The 27,107-nt window shown below is 34.4% G+C and overlaps 1 protein-coding gene and 2 long non-coding RNA genes across 3 annotated transcripts; 2 read left to right on the top strand and 1 right to left on the bottom strand.

Annotated features, from left to right (window-relative positions):
- Positions 1–721: 721 nt before the first annotated feature.
- Positions 722–3,220, top strand: LOC128293189 (uncharacterized). The gene is made up of 3 exons (XR_008283297.1): positions 722–853; positions 1,326–1,410; positions 2,964–3,220. It is a non-coding gene; the product is annotated as an uncharacterized LOC128293189 (long non-coding RNA).
- A 15,859-nt stretch (positions 3,221–19,079) lies between these two features.
- On the top strand, positions 19,080–21,721 carry LOC108452596 (cytochrome P450 81Q32-like). The gene is made up of 2 exons (XM_017750398.2): positions 19,080–20,084; positions 20,981–21,721. The coding sequence occupies exons 1-2, from the start codon at positions 19,149–19,151 to the stop codon at positions 21,596–21,598; spliced, it is 1,554 nt and encodes a 517-aa protein (XP_017605887.1). The 5' UTR covers positions 19,080–19,148; the 3' UTR covers positions 21,599–21,721.
- A 2,125-nt stretch (positions 21,722–23,846) lies between these two features.
- LOC128292640 (uncharacterized) lies at positions 23,847–24,788 on the bottom strand. The gene is made up of 2 exons (XR_008282608.1): positions 24,739–24,788; positions 23,847–24,116 (listed from the first exon to the last, which is right to left on the bottom strand). It is a non-coding gene; the product is annotated as an uncharacterized LOC128292640 (long non-coding RNA).
- Positions 24,789–27,107: the final 2,319 nt, after the last annotated feature.

Below are 27,107 nucleotides of genomic sequence, written 5' to 3'. Positions count from 1 at the left end.
ATGTGTGAATATATGTAATTATTGGAATGGTATATTAAGGAAAGAATTATTGAATTGAGAAAGTGAATTATAATTGATACTGAACTAAGATAGAAATTATACTGAAAAGTGAGTTAAATACCCTATCAACTAGTCGGGCTAGTCGGATATAGTTGGCATGCCATAGGATATGAAAGAGTACGGGTTTTTGCGCCATCGATCGAGCACTTATGTGCCGACTCATTTATTCATCATTACCATTACTGTTGCCGATTTGGCACTTTGTGTGTCGAATACTGTTATATTTACCGTTATCGATTCAGCACTTTGTGTGTTGAATATTGTTACTGTTACTGTTACTGTTCAGAATTTGTTTCGATGAGGTACTCTGTGTACCGTATTGTAACAGCCCGATTTTGGGCCTAGTCGGAACAATGGTTTCGGGACCACTATTCCGAGGCCAGAGAAAATTATTTTAGTATTATTTTATGTGTTATAATATAATTTTATAAGTGCATGTAAATTTTGGTAAGTTAATTTTAGCAATTTCTAGTCCAATTTCGAAAAAGGACTAAATCGCGTAAAAGGTAAAAGTTGTGTTTTAATACCTAAAGGTATTAAATTGCCTTGTATCTTAAATTGGGGGTCTTTAAAGTGAAATTAGGCCATTGAAATTGTGATGGCCGGCCATGGGAGACAAAAAAAATTGTTGAAAAGTCAAAATTAGGCGAAATTGGTCACCAATTTTGACTAGTTTTATTATTAACAAATTAAAAAGAAAAAGCTATCATTTTTTTCTTCTCCTCCACCTAAAATGGCAGAAAAGAAAGGGGTTTTGAAGCTCTGAAATATCAGCCACTTACATCCCTTGCTAGTAAGTGATTTTTAATGTCTTTCTTGATGATTTTTACATTTTTGGAACCCCTAAAGCATAAGCTTTCATATGAGGGGTTTATTTTGCAAAATGATGAAGAGTCCAGGGTTTTGCCATGAGAGTAAATGTGTTGTTTTCTGTGTTTTTATGGAAGATTATGAGTCCTAGTTGTCTAATAAACAACTTTTGTGAAAGAAATTACATGAAAACACCTTAAAAAAGGCTAGATTGCTAAGTTGTAAAATGAGTTGTAAATGTGTGAAATAGTTGAAATTATGAGTTGCTATAGTTATGAAAATGGTTCATCTAGACTCAAGGAGTAAAGAAATGTGATAAAAATTATTTTACGAGCCTAGGGGTAATTTGGTAATTTTGGCAAAATATAGGGGCAAAATTGTAAAAATTGCTCAAGTGTGTCAATGGACTAATTTGATCAGTACATTGTTTTAATAAGTTGAATGTGATATTTTAGATGATGAAAATCGAGATTTGGACCTAGAACGGAAAGAAATCGATTAAGGGATAATTACGTCTTTTTTTACCTTTGTGGTATCGAGGTAAGTTCATATGTAAATGTTGGTAACATAGTTATTATTTTAAATGTTTTGATGTTATTTAAATGATATGATAATTATTATGAGATATTATACTTGTGATAATTGTTTGATAATATGTCAAATTATATGATATACTTGGAAAATGTGAAATACTACCGAGTATTGGTATCGGCATTCCGTAGAAGATGGTTGAGACACCTGATTGGGAAAAAGGTCCCGTTGAACCTTAGGAATCGATTAGGATACAAGTGACATGTCACTGAAATATTTGGGCATCCGAGCTCGTTGAGTTGAGTCCGAGTTCACTTATGGATGCGAATGTTCGAACTCGTTGAGTTGAGTCCGAGTTCACTTATGGATGCTGTCCGAGTTTACTTATGGGCGGGTTACATGGTAGCTTGGCTACATATGTGGCATTTATGTGCAAACTTTCCATGTATCCGAATTATATTCCGATGTGTTCAATGGGTAAAATTCTACTCAAATGGAGGAATACTCGAGATGAAAGGGACGTATTGATAAATGTTGTGAAATGGATACTTTGAACAGGTATGTACTTAACCCTCGGGTTGAAAACTCGACATAACAACAAAATGGTAAGATGGTAAATGAAAATGTGATATGAATGTCTCGGTGATGATTATACAAATGATGTTGTATTAATTTTGTGAACAATGATCATGAATGAGTAATTTAGCCTTGACAGATTTGAATTACTGCAGTAGTGTAACTTTGAAAATACACTAAAAATAGTGGAAAGTGAGTTAGAGGCAGAATAAAATATGGGATTAAAGCTTAATAAGTTTATTTTCACATGAAAGAAACAGGGGAAGAAAAAGAATTCCATATTGTGTGATATTTGAATTCTTGTGAAATAGGGTCTGAATGAATTCGAGATCCCCTATTCTGACTTTAGAAATTCACCAAAAATTATACAAAAATTATTAAGAGTCATAATTTACATTCATGGATTCCTTATTGAGTCTATTTTTAGGGGAAATAAACGGAATGGTCGTTGAAATTCTGTACAGGGAGAAATTTGGTTTGTAGTGCACAGGGGTCAAAGTGGTCATACCCTGAAATAGGGGAGAATTTAACTAATAAACTGTACTAATTGGCCCAACCGAAAATTCTAGAAAAAAATTATTAAGTATAAATATGAGTCTAGTTTCAAGAGAAATAGACGAGAACATTATTTGAGTCTTGTACTATGAGATAATTGAACTTTAGTACAGAAGGGTCAGAACTGTTAGACAGTGAATCAGGGGTAAATTTGAGGAATAAACTGTACTATTTGGCTTAACCAAAAATTCTGGAAATTTTATGGAAGAAAGGAAAATAAGTCTAGTTTCATGGAAAATTAACGGAACTTAATTCGGAGTTTCGTAGCTCCAGATATAAATAATTTAGTTACTATTACTCAGAAAGACAACTTGTAGTGAACTTGAGAATGTGTTGTAAACATTGATAAAACAAGTTAATGAGTTGCTTATTGTTTTCATATGAACTTACTAAGCGAAAGCTTACCCCCCCTTCTTTCCCATGTTTCCTAGGGTTGTCAGGTTAGCTCGGGTTGGAGTTCGTCAGAGATATTATCACACTGTCAAGCTAATGTTATTGGTGTAGTGATTTCAAGTTCTTTGAGCCTATGGCATGTATAGGAGTTTAAATATTAGAGTATGTGATATGGCTTTAGCCATATGTGTTGGCCTATTTTGATTATGGGGTTGTAAATCCATTTTAATTATGCATGCATGTGCTATGGTATTATGTGATGAGTTTATAATGATTATAGCATGAATGTGGTAAAGATGTGAGTAAAATCTATGATATCTATTGCATGTGAAATTGCCATAATCATGACATGTTAGGAATGTTTAAGTACCTAATTTTGCCATGTTGTATGTTATTGTATAAGTATGAGTGCATCTGTTGTGAGTGTGACAAAATGGCTTGGAAAATAGCCTTGTATTTGTCTAGGTTTTTGGACACGGGTTCGGGACACGGGCGTGTCCCTAGCACACGGGCATGTGCTCTATACCCACACGGGCGTATGAAGCCTTGATGCAAGAGATTTTCTAAGTTTTTCATGAGTTCCCGGTTGGGTCCCGAACCACTCCAGATGTATGTTTTGGGCCTCGTAAGCCCGTATATGGGATAAATTGTATGTGAAAAGAAACGTTTTTAATTATTTAAGATTTCATGGCCTTGTTTAGTATAGAAGTGTTAGTAAAAGTCAGGTAGCACCTCGAACCCCGTCCCGGCGTCGGATGCGGGTGAGGGGTGTTACACGTATTGCTACTGTTACTGTTACTGTTCCGACTTCGGCCGATGAGGCACTATGTGCCGTATTGGTGTGTTGGTTGGATCCGTGTATCCGTTTGAGTCCGAGTAATGTTAATAGGGGTAAATAAATGTATAAAATAACTGATTATTTCTGAATAATTTACTGTTACTGAATAATTGACCGTTACTGGATAATAGACTGTTACTGAATAACTGAATATTACTGAATAAATGATCATTACTGAATAACTGATTGTCACTGAATAACTTAATTGCTACTGAATATCTGATTTTACTAAATAATTGACTGTTACTGGATAACCAATCAATTGATCGATACTGAATAACTGGTTATTATTGAATAATTGATTGTTGCCGAATAACTGACTGTTACTGAATAAATAATTGTTCTAATTGTTAATGAACATTACTGATTGATTAATTGCTATTGAAATTAATAAATGATTTGAAATTTAAAGTAGACCAAAACATTGGTTGAAAAGTGAATGTTTGAATACTCATTGAGTTTGAATAGTTCGATATATATAAATTAATAAGTTTTATAATTGCTTAAGTGTTCAGATTATAGAAATACCACTGAGTGTATACTCATTGACGGTTTGTTTCGTGCATGAGTTAAGTTAAGGCTAGACTGTTGAATCAACATCCCGCATCGATCCCGAATTCAATGAGGTAAAGTATGTTGAGTATTGATAATGGCATGTACCTAGGATGTTTAATGAGAGTCATTTAGGTTGTAAAAGTATTGATGAAATAAGTAAATTATGGTTGGCAACGGTATATAGTATGAATTTTGAAATTTATTAAAAATTCGTAGTGATTCTAAATTAGTTCCAAATTGGATTTACTGTTCATATTGAACCGCGAGGGCCCATTAAAGGGACAACATCTTAAAACTAGGATGAGTGTGAATATTTATTTTAATTAATGACCGGAATTGGATTGTACTGACTGGTAATGTCTCGTAACCCTGTTTCGGCGACTGTAAAGGGTTAGGGGACGTTACATGAACTGCAAGCAATGGTGGGGTTTTGCATTTCCAAAATCTTGTTGAATTTTGTGGACTTCACCGCACCATATGTGTAAATGAAATATATTACTAGTAAGTAATGAATAAAATAAATTTTTTTGATAGAATGAAGAAAACTTGGTCTAACAATTATTTAACTGTGTGTTGCTTCCGTCGGCTAATTGCCACTTTCTAACACCAAAATTGTCGTTTACTTTATGTTGCCCTCCATAGTTGATTTGCTTGCTGTTCACTTTTACGTTCAGATGGTTTTGGTGGTATCTAAGAATAATTTCTCTAAATATAATACCTCGATATTTGATCCGATCATTGGGTTTGAGTTACGCGATGTCACATTTGTTACCGAAGCAACTACGATAAATTATATTCAATTTTATACCATTAAACATTCAAATACAAGTAATATAAGCATATGATACGATATATAATCATTTTCGGGTCATAAACGAGCTTATGAAAGCTCTAATGCTAAGTTCGAATTAGGATCAAACTGTAAAGTTTTCAAAATCTTAGGTTGACGTTTTAACTTCGGGGATTCCTTGCCATGACATAACTCACTAACTTGGTCACGTCGTGACGACGCTAAATGTAACACCCCATAGCGGTCCCGATTGTCAGGTCTGAGCTATAGGATGCCATATTCGTTGTTGGAGCAACTACAATCAAATATATTCAATTTATACCATTATACATTTAAATAAAAGTAATACATGCATATGATATGATATACAATCATTTTCGAGTCTTACACGAGCTTATGAAAACTTTATTGCTAACTCGAGGTCCAGTTAGGACCAAATCATAAAGATTTCAAAATCTAGGGTTGACATCGCGACTTTAGGGGTTCCTCGTCACAATGCAATATATTAACTAGGTCTCATCACGACGACAAGGGTCCAACGTTGCGACGTGACCATCTGTTTGCAAATAGTCTAAAATGGCACCAACTTACACTTACCTAAATAAAAATTCAACATTTCTAATGTACTTTTCCAACAAAATACATATGTTTCAAAAGTTCAATTCTATACAATAGTACCTTATTCACAAATGTACTAATACAATGCAACCATTTCATCAATACCATACAACTTATAAGCTAATTTTCATAGTACCACCATTTAAGCATTTGACATATATATACATATTCAAATAGATCATAAACATATCAACTAATTTATGCATTTCAAATCCTGTGACCATTTCCAAAATACCAATTCTAACTTCACAAATAAACATGACCACATATTATGCCAAAATTAACTCAACCTAGGTACATAACAAAACAGAACTATACAAACATTGTTGAGTCGAAGACCTCTAGCTGGATGCTAGATTATGCTTAAAAACTTTAGAATTTAACTGTGTCTGGAGAAAACAAATCGTTCGCTGAGTGATAAAACTTAGTGGTATTCCATGATTCAAGTCAATATATAGTACAAGTATAAATAAATGCAAACATTCTACTCTATTTCAATTATAGCCAAATCGCATACATACTCATGCCAAAACTTCCATTACCATATAGCTTGCACATATCCATTTTGCACATCAATTTATTACATAAATACCTAAACATATCAGTCATGCTATTCAACATTAAGGTATTCTTTTGTAACATATCAACTAATAACATAAACCTAACCATGAATTCATATAATTAAACTATGCCATATATACATATACTTGTCATATTATCTTTCATTCATTTCACATTATCATCCATAAGCATATACTTATTCAAACACAGTCATTAACTTGTACGCAGACACCTTAGGGCTCGTTTTTAACTTATTTAGCATGATCTTGCCCATGATGTCGAATATCGCATTTCATATGCGTGCAATTGTACCAAATCAATCACATTTCATTTCAATTTACCATGTATACAAATCGTGTTTATATAACCCTATTAACTAGACATAGACTCAGAACGGATACACAGATTTGTCACCCCGGGTGGCCCGACAACAATGACTCTAAACATGTACAACCACCTCGGGTTGCCGAGAAACGATGACTCAACATGTCATTTTACCACCCCAAGTTGCTTGGCAACAATGGTTTTAAATCAATATCCTGACCTTATAGTATGCCAACTATATCTAACTCTGTCAGAATAACTAATAGGGTAACCAATTTTCCAATTTCATTATATGATTCAATTTATATTCTAACCTTCTCAAATCATCATCATTTCACAGTTTCATCACATTTTATAACATGTTTCAATTCATTTTCAAGCCACATATCACATTTCAATCAAATCATTTTACTTTCTATTTCATTCAATTCAGTCCACTTTTTGGATATCCAATCTCAATTATAATAATTCAAGTCAAACAACGATTATTAACTCATTTCAATACCACATTATGCAAAATATCATGAATATGCAATATCTGGTTTGATCTCGAATCATAGAAATACAAACCAAAATTTTGCGCCACTCGTTGTCGACTCTCGTTTTCCTTTCCCTCTCGACAGCACAGTGTTGTCTTTAGCTACGAATAATAATTAAGCAATGTCACAATATCAAAGTCAATCAAATCACATTCAAATATAAAGCCAAACATATTTTGCAATGTAACACCCCTAACCCGTATCCGCTGTCAGAACAGGGTTTCGGAGCATTACTACCATTTACAGATCACTAAAAAAAAATTTAAATACTTACCGATTCAATGCATCATATAAATAAATATATTATCATTCAATCAACAGTTTGACACTTGTATAAGCATCAAACGGCAACATTGTTAGTATACTTGCACATATCTCATATAAATTCAACATTGATATATCTATTTTCTCGACATATCGCACTTGAGTTTAATAATAGTCTCAACTTACATAATTTCCTTGTATCAACATATCAAAGATAATCATATATGTACATGTCATGAAACATATCATGCTCTTACCGTTTCTTCATAAGCATATATCATTCATTTCATTATATCAATATTTCATGCTCCATCATTTCCATATATTTTATGTATATTTATTAGGTAATAGCTTATATCAAACTTAACATAAATTATATTCCATGTACTTATACTTATTTCGTTTATCTATCTTCATAATTATTTCATATAACCATTCGTCATCGATACATATTACACGAATATCAATTGTTCAACAGATGTTAGGCGTCTCCCATCCACGGTCTTATTTATCTTTGACATGATGCCATAGTGTCTTTCAACTATAGTCTTACTCATTTCTGTCATGTTGCCATGGTATCTTTCAACCATGGTCTTGTTCATTTCATATCACATTGCCATGGTATCTTTCAACCATGGTTTTACACATTTCATATCAGGTTGCCATGGTATCTTTCAACCATGGTCTTACACATTTCATATCAGGTTGCCATGGTATCTTTCAACCATGGTCTTACACATTTCATATCAGAGAGCACACTCCCGCGAACCTCATCCTTACAGTGAAATTACCAGTCCAGGCTAAATCCCCTGTAATATAAAGTTATAGAGTATTGTCGGGATTACCAGTCCAGGCTAAATCCCCTGCAACGACAATTACTCTAATGAGCTTGGATCAGAATTACTAGTCCAGGCTAAATCCCCTGCAACGACAATTACTCTAATGAGCTTGGATCAGAATTAATCAGGCTAAATTCAGACCCTAATTCGGATTACCCGTCCGGGCTAAATCCATTTTACACGTATTCTTCGAGAGGGCTATATCAGAATAGGATCACCCGTCCGGGCTAGATCTTTTTTACCATCAATTCCTTTCCAGAGATCCATCGAATTTTTCTTTCATTCAACTGTGATTTATTTTCAATTTATATCGAATATTATCAATATTTCATCAAATATCATGAATTGAACATTCAAATCATATTTTCATCACATAACCACATATTTCAAGTATTTAAAATACAATTCAAGTTACACAAACTTACCTCATTGCTTGTTTGTGTTTATAATTTCATTAATCCGATATCTTTTCTTTTCCACGATCAAGTCTCATATTTGAGTCGTCCGGATCTTTATAAATAAATTTGATCATCATTTTCATTCATTTCATCTTCTAATGCATTTAATTAATGCTCTAGGCAAAATTACCATTTTACCCCTAAACTTTTAATTAATGACGATTTCGTCCTTAGGGTCAGGAAAATAAAATTCTTGCAATTTAATCCTTATTTCCAGCTATTATTCTCATATATATTGATAACAGTCCATGAATTCTATAAAATATCAGAATTTTCTATAATTTCAACACTTTTCAATTTAATCCCTAAAACATGTTTTCCCCCGATCTTGAACTAAATTAATAATTTCATTCAATTTTGTAATTTAAATAATAAAATAATCCATTTCATGCAATTTGGTCGTTTCTGACATTTTTACAAAATTACCCATAAAGTTTTACTTTTATTCAATTTAGTCCCTAAGCCTAAAATATGCAAATTAGCCATGCTTAATGAATATTCATATATGTTTTCCTCCTCCTCCTCTCCATTCCACATCCTTGATGTATGTAGCACACTTGTAAGTAACATTATCTATAATCTTTATTATTTACTTTTATGAATATTCAAGCTGTCCATCTGTGTCATAGTCACTAAATTATTTATATCTGGAGCTATAGGACTCCAAATTAAGATCTGCTAATTTTTCCTGAAACTAGACTTATATATATTCTTACCATAAAATTTTCAGAATTTTTGGTTTAGTCAATAAGTACAGTTTATTCTTTAAAGTTACCCCTATTCTGCTGTCTGACAGTTGTGACCCTTTTTCAATAAAAATTAATTAACTCATTGTACAGAATTCGAATGATGTTCATATTTGTTTCTATTGAAAATAGACTCATTCAGGATTATGAACATATAAATTTAAGGCCCTAATTATTTTTATCCAATTTTTTTATGATTTTACAAATTCAGAATAGGGGAACCCGAAATCATTCTGACCTTGTCTCACAAAATTCATCATATCTCATGATTTAGAATTCCATTGCTTACATAATTTCTTCTATAAGAAAGAGACTTAATAAGATTTAATTTCATATTTTATTCATCCTATAATTAGATTTCTACAATTTTTGATGATTTTTCAAATTTAGACTACTGCTGCTGTCCAAAACTGTTTTAGTACAAGATATTAATTACCATGTTATAACATCCTTATTTTCTTTTCTACACCATTTCTCATCACTTTCTCTTATTTTTCTTCACTAACATATCAAGAACATAGGACCTTATGTAAGAAAACTCTACTATAACATTATTTCCAAGCTTTATCAATAATAACAAACTTAAAAACATATTGAAATCTTGATGTACTTACTTTTTCTTATTGACTTCAATCTTTAACTTGATTTTTCTCTCTCCTCCAGCTTCGATTTCTTGAATCCAACTTGATATTCTTGCTCCCCATCATCTCCTTGCTATTTTTCTCTCTTGATGGCTATGGAAATTCTTTCAATTTTTAGGTGAAAATAATGAATTTTTGGTAGAAGGACTAAATTGTAAAGAAAGCAAACTTCTTTTCTTCTTCTTATTTTACGTTAGTTTGCATGGGAAAGGAAATGTGTTGATAATTCTTCATCTTTCCTTCCTTTTATACTAAATAAATAATAATATAATAATAATAAATATCTCATAAAATATTAATAAAATAATATTTATCTAATTAATTAATTTAAAATATCATCAACATAATCATTACATTCTAGAATTCTCTCTCTTACTAATTGACCATTTTGCCCTTCATGATCTTTTAGAATTCCATCCTTGAGTCATCACTTAATTTGGTAAAATTACGATTTAGTCCCTCATAATTTTTTTACCTATTCAATTTGGTCCTAATTCATCAATTTTTCTTGGTTTCTAGATCATTCCACCCTTAAAATATTTTCACCATTAGTCCTTCAACTTTTTTATATTTACACTTCAACCCCTTAATTTTTGAGTATTTACTCTTGTGCAACAAGACTTTTCTCATCTTTGCAATTTAGTCTTTTCTTGAATTAATATATCATAATATACTTCTCTATATTGACATCACTCAAAAATTCCCTTTTTGTCACTTTATTTCCTTATTTTACTATATCACGGATAATATTTTACTGTAAAAATTTTTGAGGTATTACATGCAATTTATTTAATTTAGTCTCTAAACTTGGGACAAACGTAATTTCGGTATAGAGCTTCGAATTAAAATTTGATTTCAAATTTATTCATTAAGGACCTTATAATTTCTATTCTTATTACTATTTCATAACGTATTTTTATTTTATTCAATTTGGTCCATAATGTACAAAGCTAACAATTAAGCTTTACAATTTAGTCTTTTTCATAATCTAAGCTTAATTTCTATTAATTTCACACCTAATTCATCCAATTCTCAACAATGAAAACTTATCAAAATTTCAACAATTAAACAAATTGATACATGGACAAGCTAAATCAAGCTCCCATGATCATAATTCTATAAAATTTACATAAAACTAGCTTAATTTACATTGTTAATTTGTAATAGTTGAGTGCTTTTAAGCTCAACAATGATGGTTTTTGTTTTCCTTCAAGTGGACGATGAGGCTTGATAAAGATGATGGTTTTATTTCATCTTTCCATGAACTTTAATGCATATACATTAATTAAGATTTAATTAATCTAATTTAATTAAGTTAATTAAGATTTAATCATGTTTATTTTATTCTTAATTAGTCTAAGTGGAAACATCATCATGTGATTAGAAATGGTTAAATAACCATGTTTGCCGATTTGGTTAATTGCTATATAGGTTTTCAAGCCTTTTCCTAATTAAAACTCTATAGCGATTGAACTTTTACAATTTAGTTGTAACACCACGATACCTGATCCAATCGTCGGGTCCTAACTACAAGATGCCACATTTGTTGCCCAAGCAACTACGATCAATTATATTCAATTACATAATATTAGACATTCAAATACAAGTAACACATATGTATAATACGATATGAAAACGAGTTTACAATAGTTCTTCTGCTAACTTGAGATCGAAATAGGATCAAATTGTAAATATATTAAAGTACCAAGATATTTTGAATTGTTAATAAATATTTTAGTAAAATCAATTGGGAATTGAATGGTTAATTTTAAAATTAATTTTATAGTGCATAATTTAAATCTCTAACAAATATTTATATAAAAAGTAAAATATGTATCAGGATTAATATGTCAATATTAATTTTTCCAAAATTATGACTGTGATTTTGATCGAATATATTGAAACTTGTTTTCGACTAATTAAATGTGAGCTTATAAGAAATAATAAACAAAGGAATATATAAAATTGGGTAAGTCTGAAGGAAATCGAAATTTTGGAAAGCATATATATGAGTATGCAACCAATTAACAAACATATATAGAGAGTTAGATAAGTCTTTTAGGATTTTGTAATTCAAGAATTAAAAGAGAGTGTTAGATAAGTTGGTTTAGGACTTGATAAAATATATATTTTTAATATAAAATTTGTATTAAAATTATAATTTTTTTTATATAATCACAAGTGTTTTTATTCGTTTATAGTGTAAAATCGATATTGTCTAAGTTGGGAATGATATTCAGATAAAATCTTTTTAATAGTGATGATTTTGAATTCGAACTTGATTTAGGGACAAAATTCATTATCACTCTCTCTAATTACTTGTTGACTTAATAACAATTACATGAAAACAAAAAACCTTTGAAATAATATAAAAGCTAAAAAAACACATGAAACCAAAGATATTAAAGTTTTAATTAAAATACATATGCAATATTTAATAGTTGAAAAAAGGAAAAAAATACGTTTAGTTTAAAAACTTTTATTTGATATCTAAAAGTTGAAATAAAGAAACAAACAAAATTAATATTTAAAAGTTGGAAAAGGTTTTAGGATTAAAAATCTTGTATTAAAAATGACGTAATTTGAAATAATTTAATATTTAAACATTAATGAAAAAGAAAATCAAATGAAACTCAATATTATATTAATTTTAATTAAAAGTGTGACATTCGACCCGTTATCGAATCTGATTGTGTGACGTCATATTATGTTATTAAAACAATTCAGATTTATTTCACATAATTTTATAAAGTTAATTTCATAATCGTCGTTAAAAACAATAAACCAGAAATACAAACATTCATAGTACACTGCTCATGGTTAATGCCTGGGCCATCCACAGGGATCCTAGTATATGGGAAGACCCAACCGAATTCAAGCCTGAAATGTTTGAGGGAAGTTCGGAAGAGAAAGAAGGATCGAAATTTCTTCCATTTGGACTTGGGAGGAGAGCCTGTCCTGGCGCTACCATGGGCTTGTGTCACGGACTTAGGATTCTTGCCTCACTATCCGTGCGGCCTTAGGCAGTTTCTTACTCCAAAAACGCCTAAGTCAGCCTAACTTCTACAAAAGAAGGATTCAACAGAATTTTTCCCAAAACACAACTTAAGCGAAAGCACCTTAAAGCCAAACAAGATGAAAGAAGAACGAGACAAGAACAAGCCAAAGAAAATAAGAACACAAGAGAGAGATTTGAGAGAATGCTCTCAAGAATTCTTATTGCTCAAAACTCAAGTGATTTACAATGAGGAAGAGGTCTCTTATTTATAGTTGAGCCTCTCCAAATCCAACAGTACAAAATTAAGTACATCAATGGCTAAGATTAAAAGGCACCTACCACCAAATATAAAATCATATCTTCTAAGATTACATATCTTATCTAAGATATGTAATCTTATAAAATAATATCTTGTAAGATCATGTTTCCATATTTGTCTAACTTGTAGATGGGCCTTCAATCTCTTCAAGCAATGGCCCGATCGATTGGGCCAAATAACCTCCTTCCTTCTTGATAGTTCACACAGATGTGTCATGGTTGCGGGCTCCCATGCGCAACCCGTGACATTCTCCCCCACCAAATCTAGCGACGCCCTCGTCGCGTCTTCCGCATGGTATCGATCTATCTTGTCTTGGAATTGCCACAAGGCTTCAAAGGGTTCCCAACTCATCTCACTATCCGGAATCCTTCCATCGGACTAAGTATTCACGGCCATGCCGGTAGTACTTACGCCCCGACCACGATCCGCTTCAATGTTCTCGACCTCTCGATCATAGGCGACTTTTACCCCATTGGTGCTCGTTCGGACTTGCTTCGATTTGGGTCTCCTCCATCTTCATGGAATGGCTTAAGCATACTCACATGGAATCTTGGATGAACTTTAAGCTTTTCAGCAACTCAAGCTTGTAGGCCACCTTGCCTACCTTCTTCACAATTCGAAATGGCCCTCATACCGAACGAGTCCTTTGTGTAACCCATCATGTCGCAGAATCGGTGTAGTTTGGCAAGCGGGTCACCAACTCGAAATTGCACGTCCCTTCGATTTTGGTCCGCCCATTTCTTGTTGCGCTTACTTGCCTTATGTAGACAAGCTCTAGCTAGATCGTTTTGCTCTTGCCAATCCCTTGCAAATCGATAAGTCTTTGGATTCGATCTGCATAACGAGTTGCAATCGCATTGGGTGTAAGCGGTACATTGCCCGTCACTATCTCTCAAACGGACTCGGTTCGTTGCCCACTTCGTTGTAAATTGTATGAAAACGGGCCACATCCAACAACTTTGGCCAATCCTTTTGTGTTGCACTTACATAGTGTCAAGATACGTCTCCAACAATGCATTCACTCGTTCGGTTTGCCCATCGGTTTGTGGATGCATGCTAGTAGAAAAGTTTAGGTCTCGAGCCCATTAACTTGAACAACTCGTCCAAAATCGACCCGTGAACCGCCCATCTCGATCATCGATGATAGATTGTGGTACTCCCAATACTTCACCACATGTTTAAGGAATAAGCGAGCTGCCTCCTCAAGAGACACTCCTTGGTTGCGGGATGAAAGTTGCATACTTCGAAAACCTATCCACCACAACAAAAATACTCGCAAATCCATCAGATTTAGGCAAGCCTGTGATAAAATCCATGGACAAACTCTCCCATGGGCGCTCCGGAATGGGCAACGGTTGTAACAAACCAGCAGGGGCTTTCAACTCAACCTTATCTTGTTGGCATATTAAACAAGTTTTCACATAGGTCTCCACATCATCACCCATGTGAGGCCAATAAAATCGATCCTCCAATAGAGCCAAGGTGCGGTGTACTCCGGGATGGCCAGCCCATTTTGAATCATGACATTCCTTCATGACTTCTTTTCGTAAATTCCCATGTTGAGGCACATATAGACGTCGCCCATGAGTGTATAGTAATTCTCCCTCGAGCCAAAATCGCCTTGTCTTTCCATCTCTAGCAAGCTCCATCAGATTTTTGGCCGTGGGATCATGGGACAGTCCTTCTTGAATGCGCTTTAATAAGGGACTCTCGGGTTGGCTTATCGTTGCAAATTCCATTTTTCGGCTAAGTGCATCGGCCACAATGTTGGCACTCCCCGGCTTGTATTCCATGGTAAAATCAAACTCTGCTAGGAAAACCTGCCAACGAGCCTGCTTGGGGGACAACTTTTTCTGGGTTAAGAAATAGCTATTTGCAACATTATCAGTGAATACCACAAACCTGGAACCCAGCAAATAGTGTCTCCATGTGCGTAAACAATGCACCACTGCCGTCATCTCTTTTTCTTGCACCGTGTATCTTCGTTCTGTCTCGTTAAGCTTTCGACTCTCGAAAGCAATCGGATGCCCATCTTGCATCAACACCCTCCAATCGCATACTCAAGGCGTCGTATGCGTACCTCATACGCCTTTGAAAAATTTGGCAATGCGAGATACAGCTCACTCGTCATCGCTTGCTTCACTTGGTTGAAGGCTTTCTTACACCGAGGTCCCAATCCCACACTTTGCCCTTTTTCAACAGTCCGTCAAGGGTGCGATGATCTTGGAATAGCCTTCAATGAAGCGACGGTAGTAATTTGCTAATCCAAGGAAAGACCGCAACTCCGTCACCTTGGTTGGTGGCTCCCAATCGGCAATTGCTTGAACTTTACTTTCATCCATTCAATCGTGCCACCTCCCACAATATGGCCTAGAAATGGCACCTCTCGTTGGGCAAAGGAACATTTCTCCTTTTGACATATAGCTCATTTTCTCGTAGAGTTTGGAACACTTTCCCAAGTGTCCCACATGTTCTTCGAGCGTCTTACTATACACCACAATATCGTCAAGATAAACAACCACAAAACGATCCAAGAAAGGTTGTAATACCTTATTCATTAGGGTACAGAATGTGGCCGGAGCATTTGTCAACCCAAACGGCATCACCAAGAACTCAAAGGACCCATATCTAGTTACACAGGCTGTCTTGGGCTCATCCCCTTCGGCTATTCTCACTTGGTGGTACCCCGATCGCAAATCCAACTTAGTAAACCATCTCGCGCTACCAAGTTGATCGAACAAATCTGCAATAAGAGGAATGGGATACCTGTTTTTTATAGTGATTTTGTTTAGGGCCCTGTAGTCGATGCACATTCTCAAAGATCCATCATGCTTCTTTTGAAATAACACAGGTGCACCAAATGGGGCTTTAGATGGTCTAATGAACCCGGCATCTAAAAGCTCTATCAACTGCTTCCGCAATTCCTCTAGTTCCGGTGGAGCCATTCGATATGGTGCCCTTGCTGGCGGTTCAGTATTGGGCAACAGCTCAATCTTGTGGTCCACCTCCCTCTTTGGTGGCAATCTTTTGGGCAACTCCATGGGCATTACATCTTGAAATGACTTTAGCAACCGTTCCACTTCCTTTGGAATTTCCCCCTCAAATTTATCATCCATATTGTCTCTCAAGGTAGCTAGGTAGGAGACTTCATTTCGACGGACTCCTTTGGCAAATTGGATTGCCGATAAGGTTTTTCCCTCCATGCTTCCCTTCCTTTTCATTCTCACCATATATCGTTGATTTGCATCGGAGATTGTCATGTAGTTCTCGGAAGGGTGAATATCCGCATTAAGCCTATCAAGTAAACTTAATCCAACTACAAAATCGTAATCATCAAGTGGGATTACCTTAATGGTCGCTTTGCCCGTCCACTCGCCAAGTTTGAGTTCCACCCCTTTTGCCACCCCCGTTATGGGAATGCTTTCTGAATTTACCGTTTTGATTCGTCCCGAATCTTCCTCGATTCTAAGGCCCAGTTCCTTTGCCATTTCTTTAGACATGAATAAATCAGATGCACCAGTATCAACAAGTGCATTCAATCTTTTGCCAGCTACGATGATGTCCACAAACATCAGCCCATTGCTTGACTTCTCTTCGACACCTCCTAATATCGAATTGAGGCTTTTGGTGTCATCTTCGGTCTCCTTGCGTGCCTCCATGGCATGAAAAGCGGCTCTCTTTGGACAGACACTTATTCTATGTGGGCCTTGGCAGAGATAGCACTTCATTGGTCCTTTTCTATCCCAAGGCTTACCTTGACTAGACTTTGGGCCTTCGTCGCTCTTTTCCCTTTGATCCTTGTTTCCCCCACCATTGTCTTTTGGTCCCGACTTGGGTTTGGAAGAATCGTTATTATCAAACTTTCTTCCCCCAACATCATAGAAATTTTCTGCCTTTGCCATAGCTTCGGTCAATTCGGTGATATCTAGGCGACGCAACTCTTGCTTGGCCCACATTTTTAAACCATCCTCGAACCAATAGAATGCTTCTTTCTCATTCAAGTCTGAGATCTGAAGCATCAACTCGCTGAATTCCCGAACATAATCTCGAACAGTACCTTGTTGCGTAAGTTTACGCAACTTAGCACGAGCCTCCTTTTCGGCATGTTGTGGATAAACGCTTCTTCAACTCTCTTTGGAACTCCTCCCAAGTTCCAATGGTCGTTCCTCCACGTTTCTCATCCGTGGACCCACGTCTCCACCACAAGAGAGCAACATCGAAAAGTAAATGGAAGCGGTGTTTACCTTGGTGGCATCATCCTCAATGCCAATTGCTCGAAAATATTGCTCCAATTCCCACAAGAAGTTGTCCACTTCTCTCGCGGACCTAACTCCCTTGAACTTCTCGGGTTTTGGAACATCCACATGACGTTGCTTCGGTCCCGAAGCCAACATCCCACTTCCAGGCGCCTTACGATTTCGAGCTCCCCTGCTCAAGCAATCTCTTCTTTCATGGCAGTCAACAGGGCCTCAAGAGCTTCATCCCTCCCTGTCAGTTTGTCCGAAGTGGATCTGAGGGAGTCCAACACAAACTCCTTGCTATCTTCCCTCAGTTCCTCCATACGGGTTAGGACCTCTTCGAGTGTCTCCTTCATGTCACCAACGGACTCCTCGAGATTGACCACTCGAATCTCCAAGCTCGACAGCATATCCCTCGATCGACTAGCCTTTCTAGCCCTCCCACGGGTCTCCATTGGCTCATTCTGATCAACAACTTCTTTCGACATATCTCGAAAGTGCTTTCGAACCGGCTCTGATACCAACTGTCACGGACTTAGGATTCTTGCCTCACTATCCGTGCGGCCTTAGGCAGTTTCTTACTCCAAAAACGCCTAAGTCAGCCTAACTTCTACAAAAGAAGGATTCAACAGAATTTTTCCCAAAACACAACTTAAGCGAAAGCACCTTAAAGCCAAACAAGATGAAAGAAGAACGAGACAAGAACAAGCCAAAGAAAATAAGAACACAAGAGAGAGATTTGAGAGAATGCTCTCAAGAATTCTTATTGCTCAAAACTCAAGTGATTTACAATGAGGGAAGAGGTCTCTTATTTATAGTTGAGCCTCTCCAAATCCAACGGTACAAAATTAAGTACATCAATGGCTAAGATTAAAAGGCACCTACCACCAAATATAAAATCATATCTTCTAAGATTACATATCTTATCTAAGATATGTAATCTTATAAAATAATATCTTGTAAGATCATGTTTCCATATTTGTCTAACTTGTAGATGGGCCTTCAATCTCTTCAAGCAATGGCCCGGTCTGATTGGGCCAAATAACCTCCTTCCTTCTTGATAGTTCACACAGATGTGTCATGGTTGCGGGCTCCCATGCGCAACCCGTGACACTTGCGGTTGGTTTTATTGGCACTTGGTGCAGCTATGCAATGGTTTGAATGGGAAAGGGTAGGGTCAGCCGAAGTAGATATGACCCCTGGTACTGGACCAGCTTTGTCCAAGGGTACGCCATTGGAGGCTCTGTGTTCTCCACGGCCTGATTTGATTAAACTCCTCTCTCATAATTGAAGTTTGAGTGCCACAGAGAATAGCCTAGCCTTAAATAGTTTGGTGGTAATAGTGTGATACATACAGCTATACAATAAGTGCTGTTTGTTACGTGTATAATAAATATATTCCATTCTGATCTGTACACTTGACATCGGTATATGTATAAGCTGGAGGATTAATTTGATATTTAGGAGAGAGAGTTGCCCCCCAGCATTAGAAAATATGGAAGTAACTTTGTTCAACATCATACTCTGCATCTCCATTTTCCTCTTTGCATTAGTTTTCAAATCCATCGTACAAAAATGTCCAACTCCAAGAAATTTACCACCTAGCCCTCCAGCTTTGCCAATCATAGGCCATCTCCATCTTCTAAAAGAACCATTTCATCGAACTCTTCATCAACTTTCACAAAAATATGGCCCCATTCTCCTCCTTCAGTTCGGAACTCGTAAAGTCCTTATAGTCTCCTCAGCATCAGCAGCCGAAGAGTGCTTTACAAAAAATGATATCATCTTTGCAAATCGCCCTCAGATGCTTGCTGGCAAACACCTCAATTATAACTATTCTACTATAGGATTAGCACCCTATGGTGATTATTGGCGTAACCTTAAGCGTCTCACTACCGTGGAGCTCTTCTCCACAAGCCGGCTCGCCATGTTTGCCGGCATCCGGCAAGAGGAAATGCAGTTATTGCTAAAGGAACTATTCCTGGCCTCCACCAGGAAACCGGCAAAGGTGGAACTTTCATCAAAGCTTATGGACCTTGTTTTCAATATTATTCTAAGGATGATTGCTGGAAAGCGATATTATGGTAAAGATGTAGTGGATAAAAAAGCCATGGAGTTTCAAGACATCATGAAAGAGGCCACGGAGCTCCATGGAAGCACAAATTTGAACGACTTTTTTCCTGTGCTTCAGTGGGTTGATTTCCAAGGTGTAGAGAGGAAGATGAAGGGAACCATGAAGAAACTTGACAAATTCCTACAGTTCCTTCTTGAAGAGCATAGAGAGATGAGGGCAGACTCAACCCATCAGTCTTCGGGTTCATCTGATGCGAGCAACAAAGCCACAAAAACAACTTTGATCGATGTCATGTTATCCTTGCAACAAACTGAACCGGAATTCTATACTGATGAAACCATAAAAGGAACTATATTGGTAAGATCCATGAATCTTGAAGTATGGACTTCTTTTTATGTTTTTGTTTTTGTAGGTCAACATGCTCAAAGTCTCCCCTTCATGCGTCATCCATAGTTAAGTTGATAATTTTTTTAAAAAAATTAATTAATTGTCAGAAAAAAAATTGTATTTTAACAAATTACTTTTGTTTTCCACAATTTGCAGCACAAGATAATCCACATCATGTGAATAGTGATGACATCTGTTTGCAAGCTGTTTTTTTTTTTTTTTGAAGTAAAGATTCATTATTCAACTTTTGAGAAGAAAGCTCCAAGGTCAAATTTTATAAAAAGTCTGTGTAGTAGGTTTTAGTAAATTTTAAAAAATTTCGGTGTTTATCTTTTAAAATTAAATACAAAATATAACTAATTTTTTATAAATATAATTTTAAAGTTCTAAAAGTAAAGTGTTTAAATAATAATGTATTTTTATAAATATTTTATAGTTTTTATTGTATTTTTTAAAATGTATTTTTCAATTTTGATGTCAACCTTTTTTTTATTAATTCTGTAAAATAATTTGACTGTGTCTTATCTTGGTGGCATGACTATAATTATATAAATTGTTTTCTTATTTAAAATGAAAAAATATAATATACAAATAATTTATTTGATTATAAAACATGTGGAAGTGTGTACATCATGTCATGTCAAATTATTCGATAAAATTAATATAAACAATTAACCGAATATACACATTTAGAAAAATAGAGGAGCTAAAAAATTTATAATAAAGAGGCTAAATCACCTTAGATAATTCTTAGTATTAAATATGGATATTTCTCTGAAATATATATATATTTAAGTATTTGATATACATATCCCTTTTGACCTTTCCAATTCCTAAGTTCCTAGATCTTTAAAACATGTTTGTAGGCAGTGCTAGGTGCGGGAACAGAAACTTCATCCGTGAGCGTGCAATGGGCAATTTCACTTCTTCTTAATCACCCTGAAGCCATGCATAAAGCTTGGACTGAAATAACTGCTGAAGTGGGACAAGACAAGTTTTTAGATGAAACAGACCTGCCAAAGTTGAATTATCTACAATCCATAATTTCAGAAACTATGAGGTTATTTCCACCAGCACCATTGCTATTACCACATGAATCATCAAAAGATTGCGTGGTTTGTGGATATAGTGTACCACAAGGAACAATGTTATTTGTTAATGCGTGGACCATCCAAAGGGACCCTAAGCTTTGGGAGGAGGCCACAAGATTTATGCCAGAGAGATTTGAAGGTGGGGAAGAAGGTGGAGGGTGTAAACTACTTCCTTTTGGTGTGGGAAGGCGGGCTTGCCCTGGGGCTAATCTAGGCAGGAAAGCGGTAGGATTGGTAATTGGTTCCTTGATTCAGTCATTTGAGTGGAATAGAATTGGCGAGGAGGAAATCGATATGAGGGAAGGCACGGGGCTCACCATGCCGAAAGCTGAGCCCTTGGTAGCTTTGTGTAGTCCTCGCCCAGGCATGGTGAACCTCCTGTCCACAATCTGAGACATATAGCATTATGAACCCATGTATAGGTGAGCACATCAGGATGCACTTTATTCAGCATAATGCATATATACATGGTCTTTCTTTTATATAATAAAAATAAAGACGAATGCTTTCTTAGAATTTGTTTATCCCGAAGTGAATGAAGTAATGATTGGGATCATTTTTTTAGGCTTGCTCCAACCCAAAGCAAAACTACATCTAGGAAACTTTAAACGAAGGTCGTTGAAATCCACGTTGCAAAGTAGCCTTAATTTGGGAGAGAAAAAACCTTTTGCTAACATCTTTTGTTATTTTACAAGCACTAATAACAAATATGAGGAGTTTGAGTATGGGTGTACATTTTTCAATTATTACAACAATTTTTATTGTTAGGCAACCATAAAATGGCTAAATCAAAAATTAATGGAGTTGAAATACTTGTTTATGTCATGTTGAAGGTGTGGAGGAGGCTGCTAAAGAGAAGGAAGCCAATTTTTATTTTTATGTGAGTTAGCAATTTATTAATTTAATTGATAATATTTAATTATTATCATGATTTAATTTTAGAAAAGAAAAAAATATTTTATTTATTTTAAAGAGATTTTATCTTTTACAAGTGTTTTCTAAATTATTTTACAAATGACACAAGTTATGAAAATATTTATGTTGGATTATTGTCACTTAATATATACTTTTATTTTTTTCGTTCTTTGATAAATGATTTTTAACTCATATTTCGAAATTAAGTATTTTCATTAATTAATTTAGATAATTAAATTTGAGAATTAATTATAATATTAATTAGAAATATTTTTCCTACTTAATCTAAAAACAAAATTTAACTAATAAACGATTCGTCAGTGGATTTCTATAAAACGAATTAATTATTTGATCATTATTTTACTAATTGTTTTATGTAAATACTAATTAATTAATTAATTATTAGACATCTCACACATCCATATATTAAAACTATATATTACAACTTTATATGTGTATGTGTTTTATGTAAATACTAATTAATTATTAATTATTATTAGAGATGGGGAGTCATAATATGTAACACCTTTAATCCGTATCCGTCGCCGAAACAGGGTTTCGGAGTATTACTAGAATTTGCAGATCACCTAAAAAAAACTCAATTAAATACTTACCGATTCAATGCATCATATAAATAAATATATTACCATTCAATCAACAGCTTGGCACTTGTATAAGTATCAAACAGCAACATTTTTAGTATACTAGTACATATTTCATATAAATTCAACATTGATATACTTATTTTCTCAACATGTCACACTTGAGTTTAATAATTGTCTTTAACTACATAATTTTCTTGTATCAACATATCAAAGATAATCATATATGTACATGTCATGAAACATATCATTCTCTTACCGTTTCTTCATAAGTATATATCATTCATTTCATTATATCAATATTTCATGCTCCATCATTTCCATATATTTTATGTATATTTATTCGGTAATAGTTTATATTAAACTTAACATAAATTATATTCTATGTACTTATACTTATTTCATTTATCTATCTTCATAATTATTTCATACAACTATTTTGTACATATATTTCCATATGACCAGTGTAACGCCCCTACGCTTGAAACCATCACCGGAGTCAAGCTTGAGGTGTTACTAAACTTATCTTACCTTTTAAACAACTCTAAATCACTTATTTTAATTTTCGGAATAAACTGTTTTTCTGCATCATGGTTACTTAAAAATTCATTTCTCGAGTTTCAAAACTCAAAATTAAGATCCGTAAATTTTTCATGAAACTAGACTCATATATATATCTACTAATTTTTTTCTAGAATTTTTTACTTAGCCAATTAGTACAGTTTATTAGTTAAAGTTTCCCCTATTTCAAAACTCGACTGCACTGACCTCTTCTTACTACGAACCATTTTTATTCCTGTACAAAATTCATATGACTAAGTCGTTTGTTTCTCTCAAAACTAGATTCAACAAGCATTCTAACCATATAAATTATACCTTCTAATTAGTTTTGTACAATTTATGGTGAATTTCCAAAGTTGAAACAGGGGATCCAGAAATCGCTCTGACCCTGTTTCACTAAAACTCAGATATATCATAAAATATAATACTTTTACCTGTTTTGCTTATTCTATAAGAAAATATACATAATAAGCTTTAATTTCATATATTATTCATCTTCAAATTATGTTTCTACAATTTTTAGTGATTTTTCAAAGTTACATCATTTCTGTTACTTGAATCTGTTTTTAGGTTACTTTCACATTTTTCATAATTTTCATGTGATAATCATCATTCAATCATACATATTAATAAACATGTATATCATCAGCTATTTTCTTAGCTAATCACTAGCAAGTATTTACACATCATTCATTATTCATATTATACCAAAAGTAGCTAAGTTTCTATACATGCCATACCTAAAACAAAACGTCTAGTTATACCGAGTTATTTCTTTGATAGTGTGATCGGCCTCCGACATTTCCTTCGATCCCCGAGTGACTAGATAAGTACTATAAGAAGAAGAAAATAAAGAGATTAAGCACTAGGCTTAGTAAGCTTACAAGCAAATAAATCACAACATTCAACATAATGGATAATTATGCATAATATCATCTAACATCATAAATTTCTTTACTTCTCAATTTCTATCTTCTTCTTTATTCCCTTACCTTCTTTCTTACCGACCTTTCCTTTTCATAAGTATAATCTACTTTTCCTTTGCTGTTAATTCACTGTAATTTAACTCAGTATCCTGACCCGTTGAACCACTCGGAATACTAAGGATACTAGGGTCGCTTCTGTCTATCAATATCTCGCCAATGCCATGTCTTTGACATGGACTTACATGAATTATTCCTGTCTCCAATGCCATATATAATATGGACTTACATGGCTCAATCCTGTCTCCAAAGCCATATTTCTAATATGAACTTACATGGCTCATTTCATTACGTCTGTCAACCCTAATATCCTAACATTCCTAGGGTTCAACCAGGGCTTTCTAACACTTTTCCTCTGTCACTTCACCTTAAATTCGACTTTAAATATTTCCATAACATAATATATAAATGCTGAAATTGACAATAATAATGTAAAATAAAAGAATATTGCATTTATTTACTGTAAACTTACCTTGATACAAAATGTGACTAAACCTTACAATTTAGTCCTTTACTTTTCTTTTCCTCGTTCTTCTTTGGATTCTTGATCTATAATATAAAATATTTCTACTCATTAGAATTTATTTGATTTCTATTTCACTTCACAATTTATGCTGTTCAAAATTCGAAATTTCACTTTTACCCCAAAATTTATAGTTTTTACAATTTAGTCCTGCTCAATTCACCCATCAATTGAACTAATTTTTCTAAATTAACACTTTTATTTTATCATTATAAACTATTTCACAGCCTTTGATATTCTGAATTTCAACACCAACATCTAATTCACAATTTTGCACACAATTAGGTCCTAAATACCATTTTCTATCAAAATGACTTAATAAAACAACCTTAATATGAAATTAGAACTTCAATTTCATAATAATTCATCATAAACTACCCTTACTCAGCCAGGGTAACTTCCAATTTCACCCACCAAATCAAAAACTAATGAATTAGATGATTGGACCTAATTGTAAAAGTCACAAAAACATAAAATTACTAAGAAATAGTAAAATTGAACTTACATGGTGCAAAAATATGAAAAACCAGCATAAGAGACCTGCTACGGCGTTTCGGCTGAGAAAGATGAAGAAATGTCTAGATTTTCAATTACATCATTTTTTAACTATTAACTTTTATGCTAATTCCAATTTTGTCCCTTGTTCACATTGTTTTCTTGCTTATTTCATACCCAAACCGTCCAGCCATTAACCTTTGGGTCTAATTGCTCTTTAAATCCATCTTTTAAATACTTAAGCTATTTACTCACAATTTAACAAATTTTGAGCTATTTTCGATTTAGTCCTTTTAATTAATTAGCTATCCAAACATCAAAATTTTCTAACGAAACTTTAATACTAACTCAATGACACTTCATAAATATTTATAAAAATATTTATAGCTCGATTTTAAATTCGAGGTCTCGATACCTCTTTTTGACCCGTCGACCTAATAAATTATTTTAATTCACTAATTTCACCATTTCACAAATTCTTCTAAATTCTTACTTGACTCATAAATATTAAGCTACTATCTTGTTCAATCTTATTTGTCCGATTTAGTGATCTCAAATCACCATTTTTGACACTCTTGAAAATTAGGTCGTTACATTCTACCTCGGATTTGTGGTTTCGCAACCACTGTTCCGTTTAGGCCCTATTTCGGGATGTTACATTTCTCCCCCCCTTTAGGAATTTTCGTCCCGAAAATCTTACCTGTGAAGAGATTTTGGTACTATTTTTGTATAGCCTCTTCGGGTTCCCATGTAGCCTCGTCTACCCCATGTCTATTCCATAGTATTTTCACAAGTGCAATACTTTTGTTCCTTGATTGCTTTACCTCTCGAGCTAGAATCTTTACCGGTTCTTCACCGTAAGTCATGTCTGGTTGAATCTCAACCTTTGTCTAAGAAATCACATGTGACGGATCTGAATAATAACGACGTAGCATAGACACGTGAAATACATTTTGAATCTTCTCTAACTCAATCGGGAAAGCTAACCAATATGCTAATGGTCCGACTCTCTCAATCACTTCAAAGCGGTCAAATAAAACATGGACTTAGTTTGCCTTTCTTGCCAAATCGAGAACTTTCTTCCACAGGATACTTTCAAAAAAACTTTGTCACCAACTTGATATTCGATCTCTTTTCTTTTAAATTTGCATATGACTTCACCGTCTGAAGTCGCTTTTAAACAATTTCGATAACTTTCACTTTTCTTCTTTCTTTAACTAGATCAACCTCAGAATCCGGCTTTCTTTAAGCTCATCCAATATAAAGGTGTGCGACATTTACGTCCATACAAAGCTTCATAAGGTGCCATCTTCAAACTCGATTGATAACTATTATTGTAGGCAAACTCTACTAATGGTAAATATTTTTCCCAAGCGCCTTGAAATTCCAAAGACACAACATCTAAGCATATCTTCAAGTACTGAATAACTCTCTCGATGACCGTCGGTTTGAGGGTGGAAAGTCAGTACTAAAACTCAACTTTGTGCCCAAAGCCTTCGTAATTTCTTCCAAAACCGTGAAGTAAATCTTGGATCTCTGTCTAAAATGATCGATAATGGTACCTGTGTAGTTTGACTATCTCTGACATATACAACTCGGCCAACTTGTCAAGTGAATAATCCATACGAACTGGGATAAAATGAGCCGACTTCGTTAACTTATCAATCACAACCTATACTGCATCTTTCTTTCTCGGTGTAAACGGCAATCCTGTCACAAAATCCATAGTAACTCTATCCCATTTCCACTCAGGGACTAGCACAGGCTGCAATAAACCTGAAGGTACCTGATGTTCGGCCTTTACCTGCTGACAGATCAAACAT

Source organism: Gossypium arboreum, chromosome 5 (genome assembly GCF_025698485.1).
Source record: "Gossypium arboreum isolate Shixiya-1 chromosome 5, ASM2569848v2, whole genome shotgun sequence".
Taxonomy (NCBI): Eukaryota; Viridiplantae; Streptophyta; class Magnoliopsida; order Malvales; family Malvaceae; genus Gossypium; species Gossypium arboreum.
The sequence above is the reverse complement of the archived record's forward strand: the minus strand, read 5'-3'. Positions and strand labels throughout refer to the sequence as shown.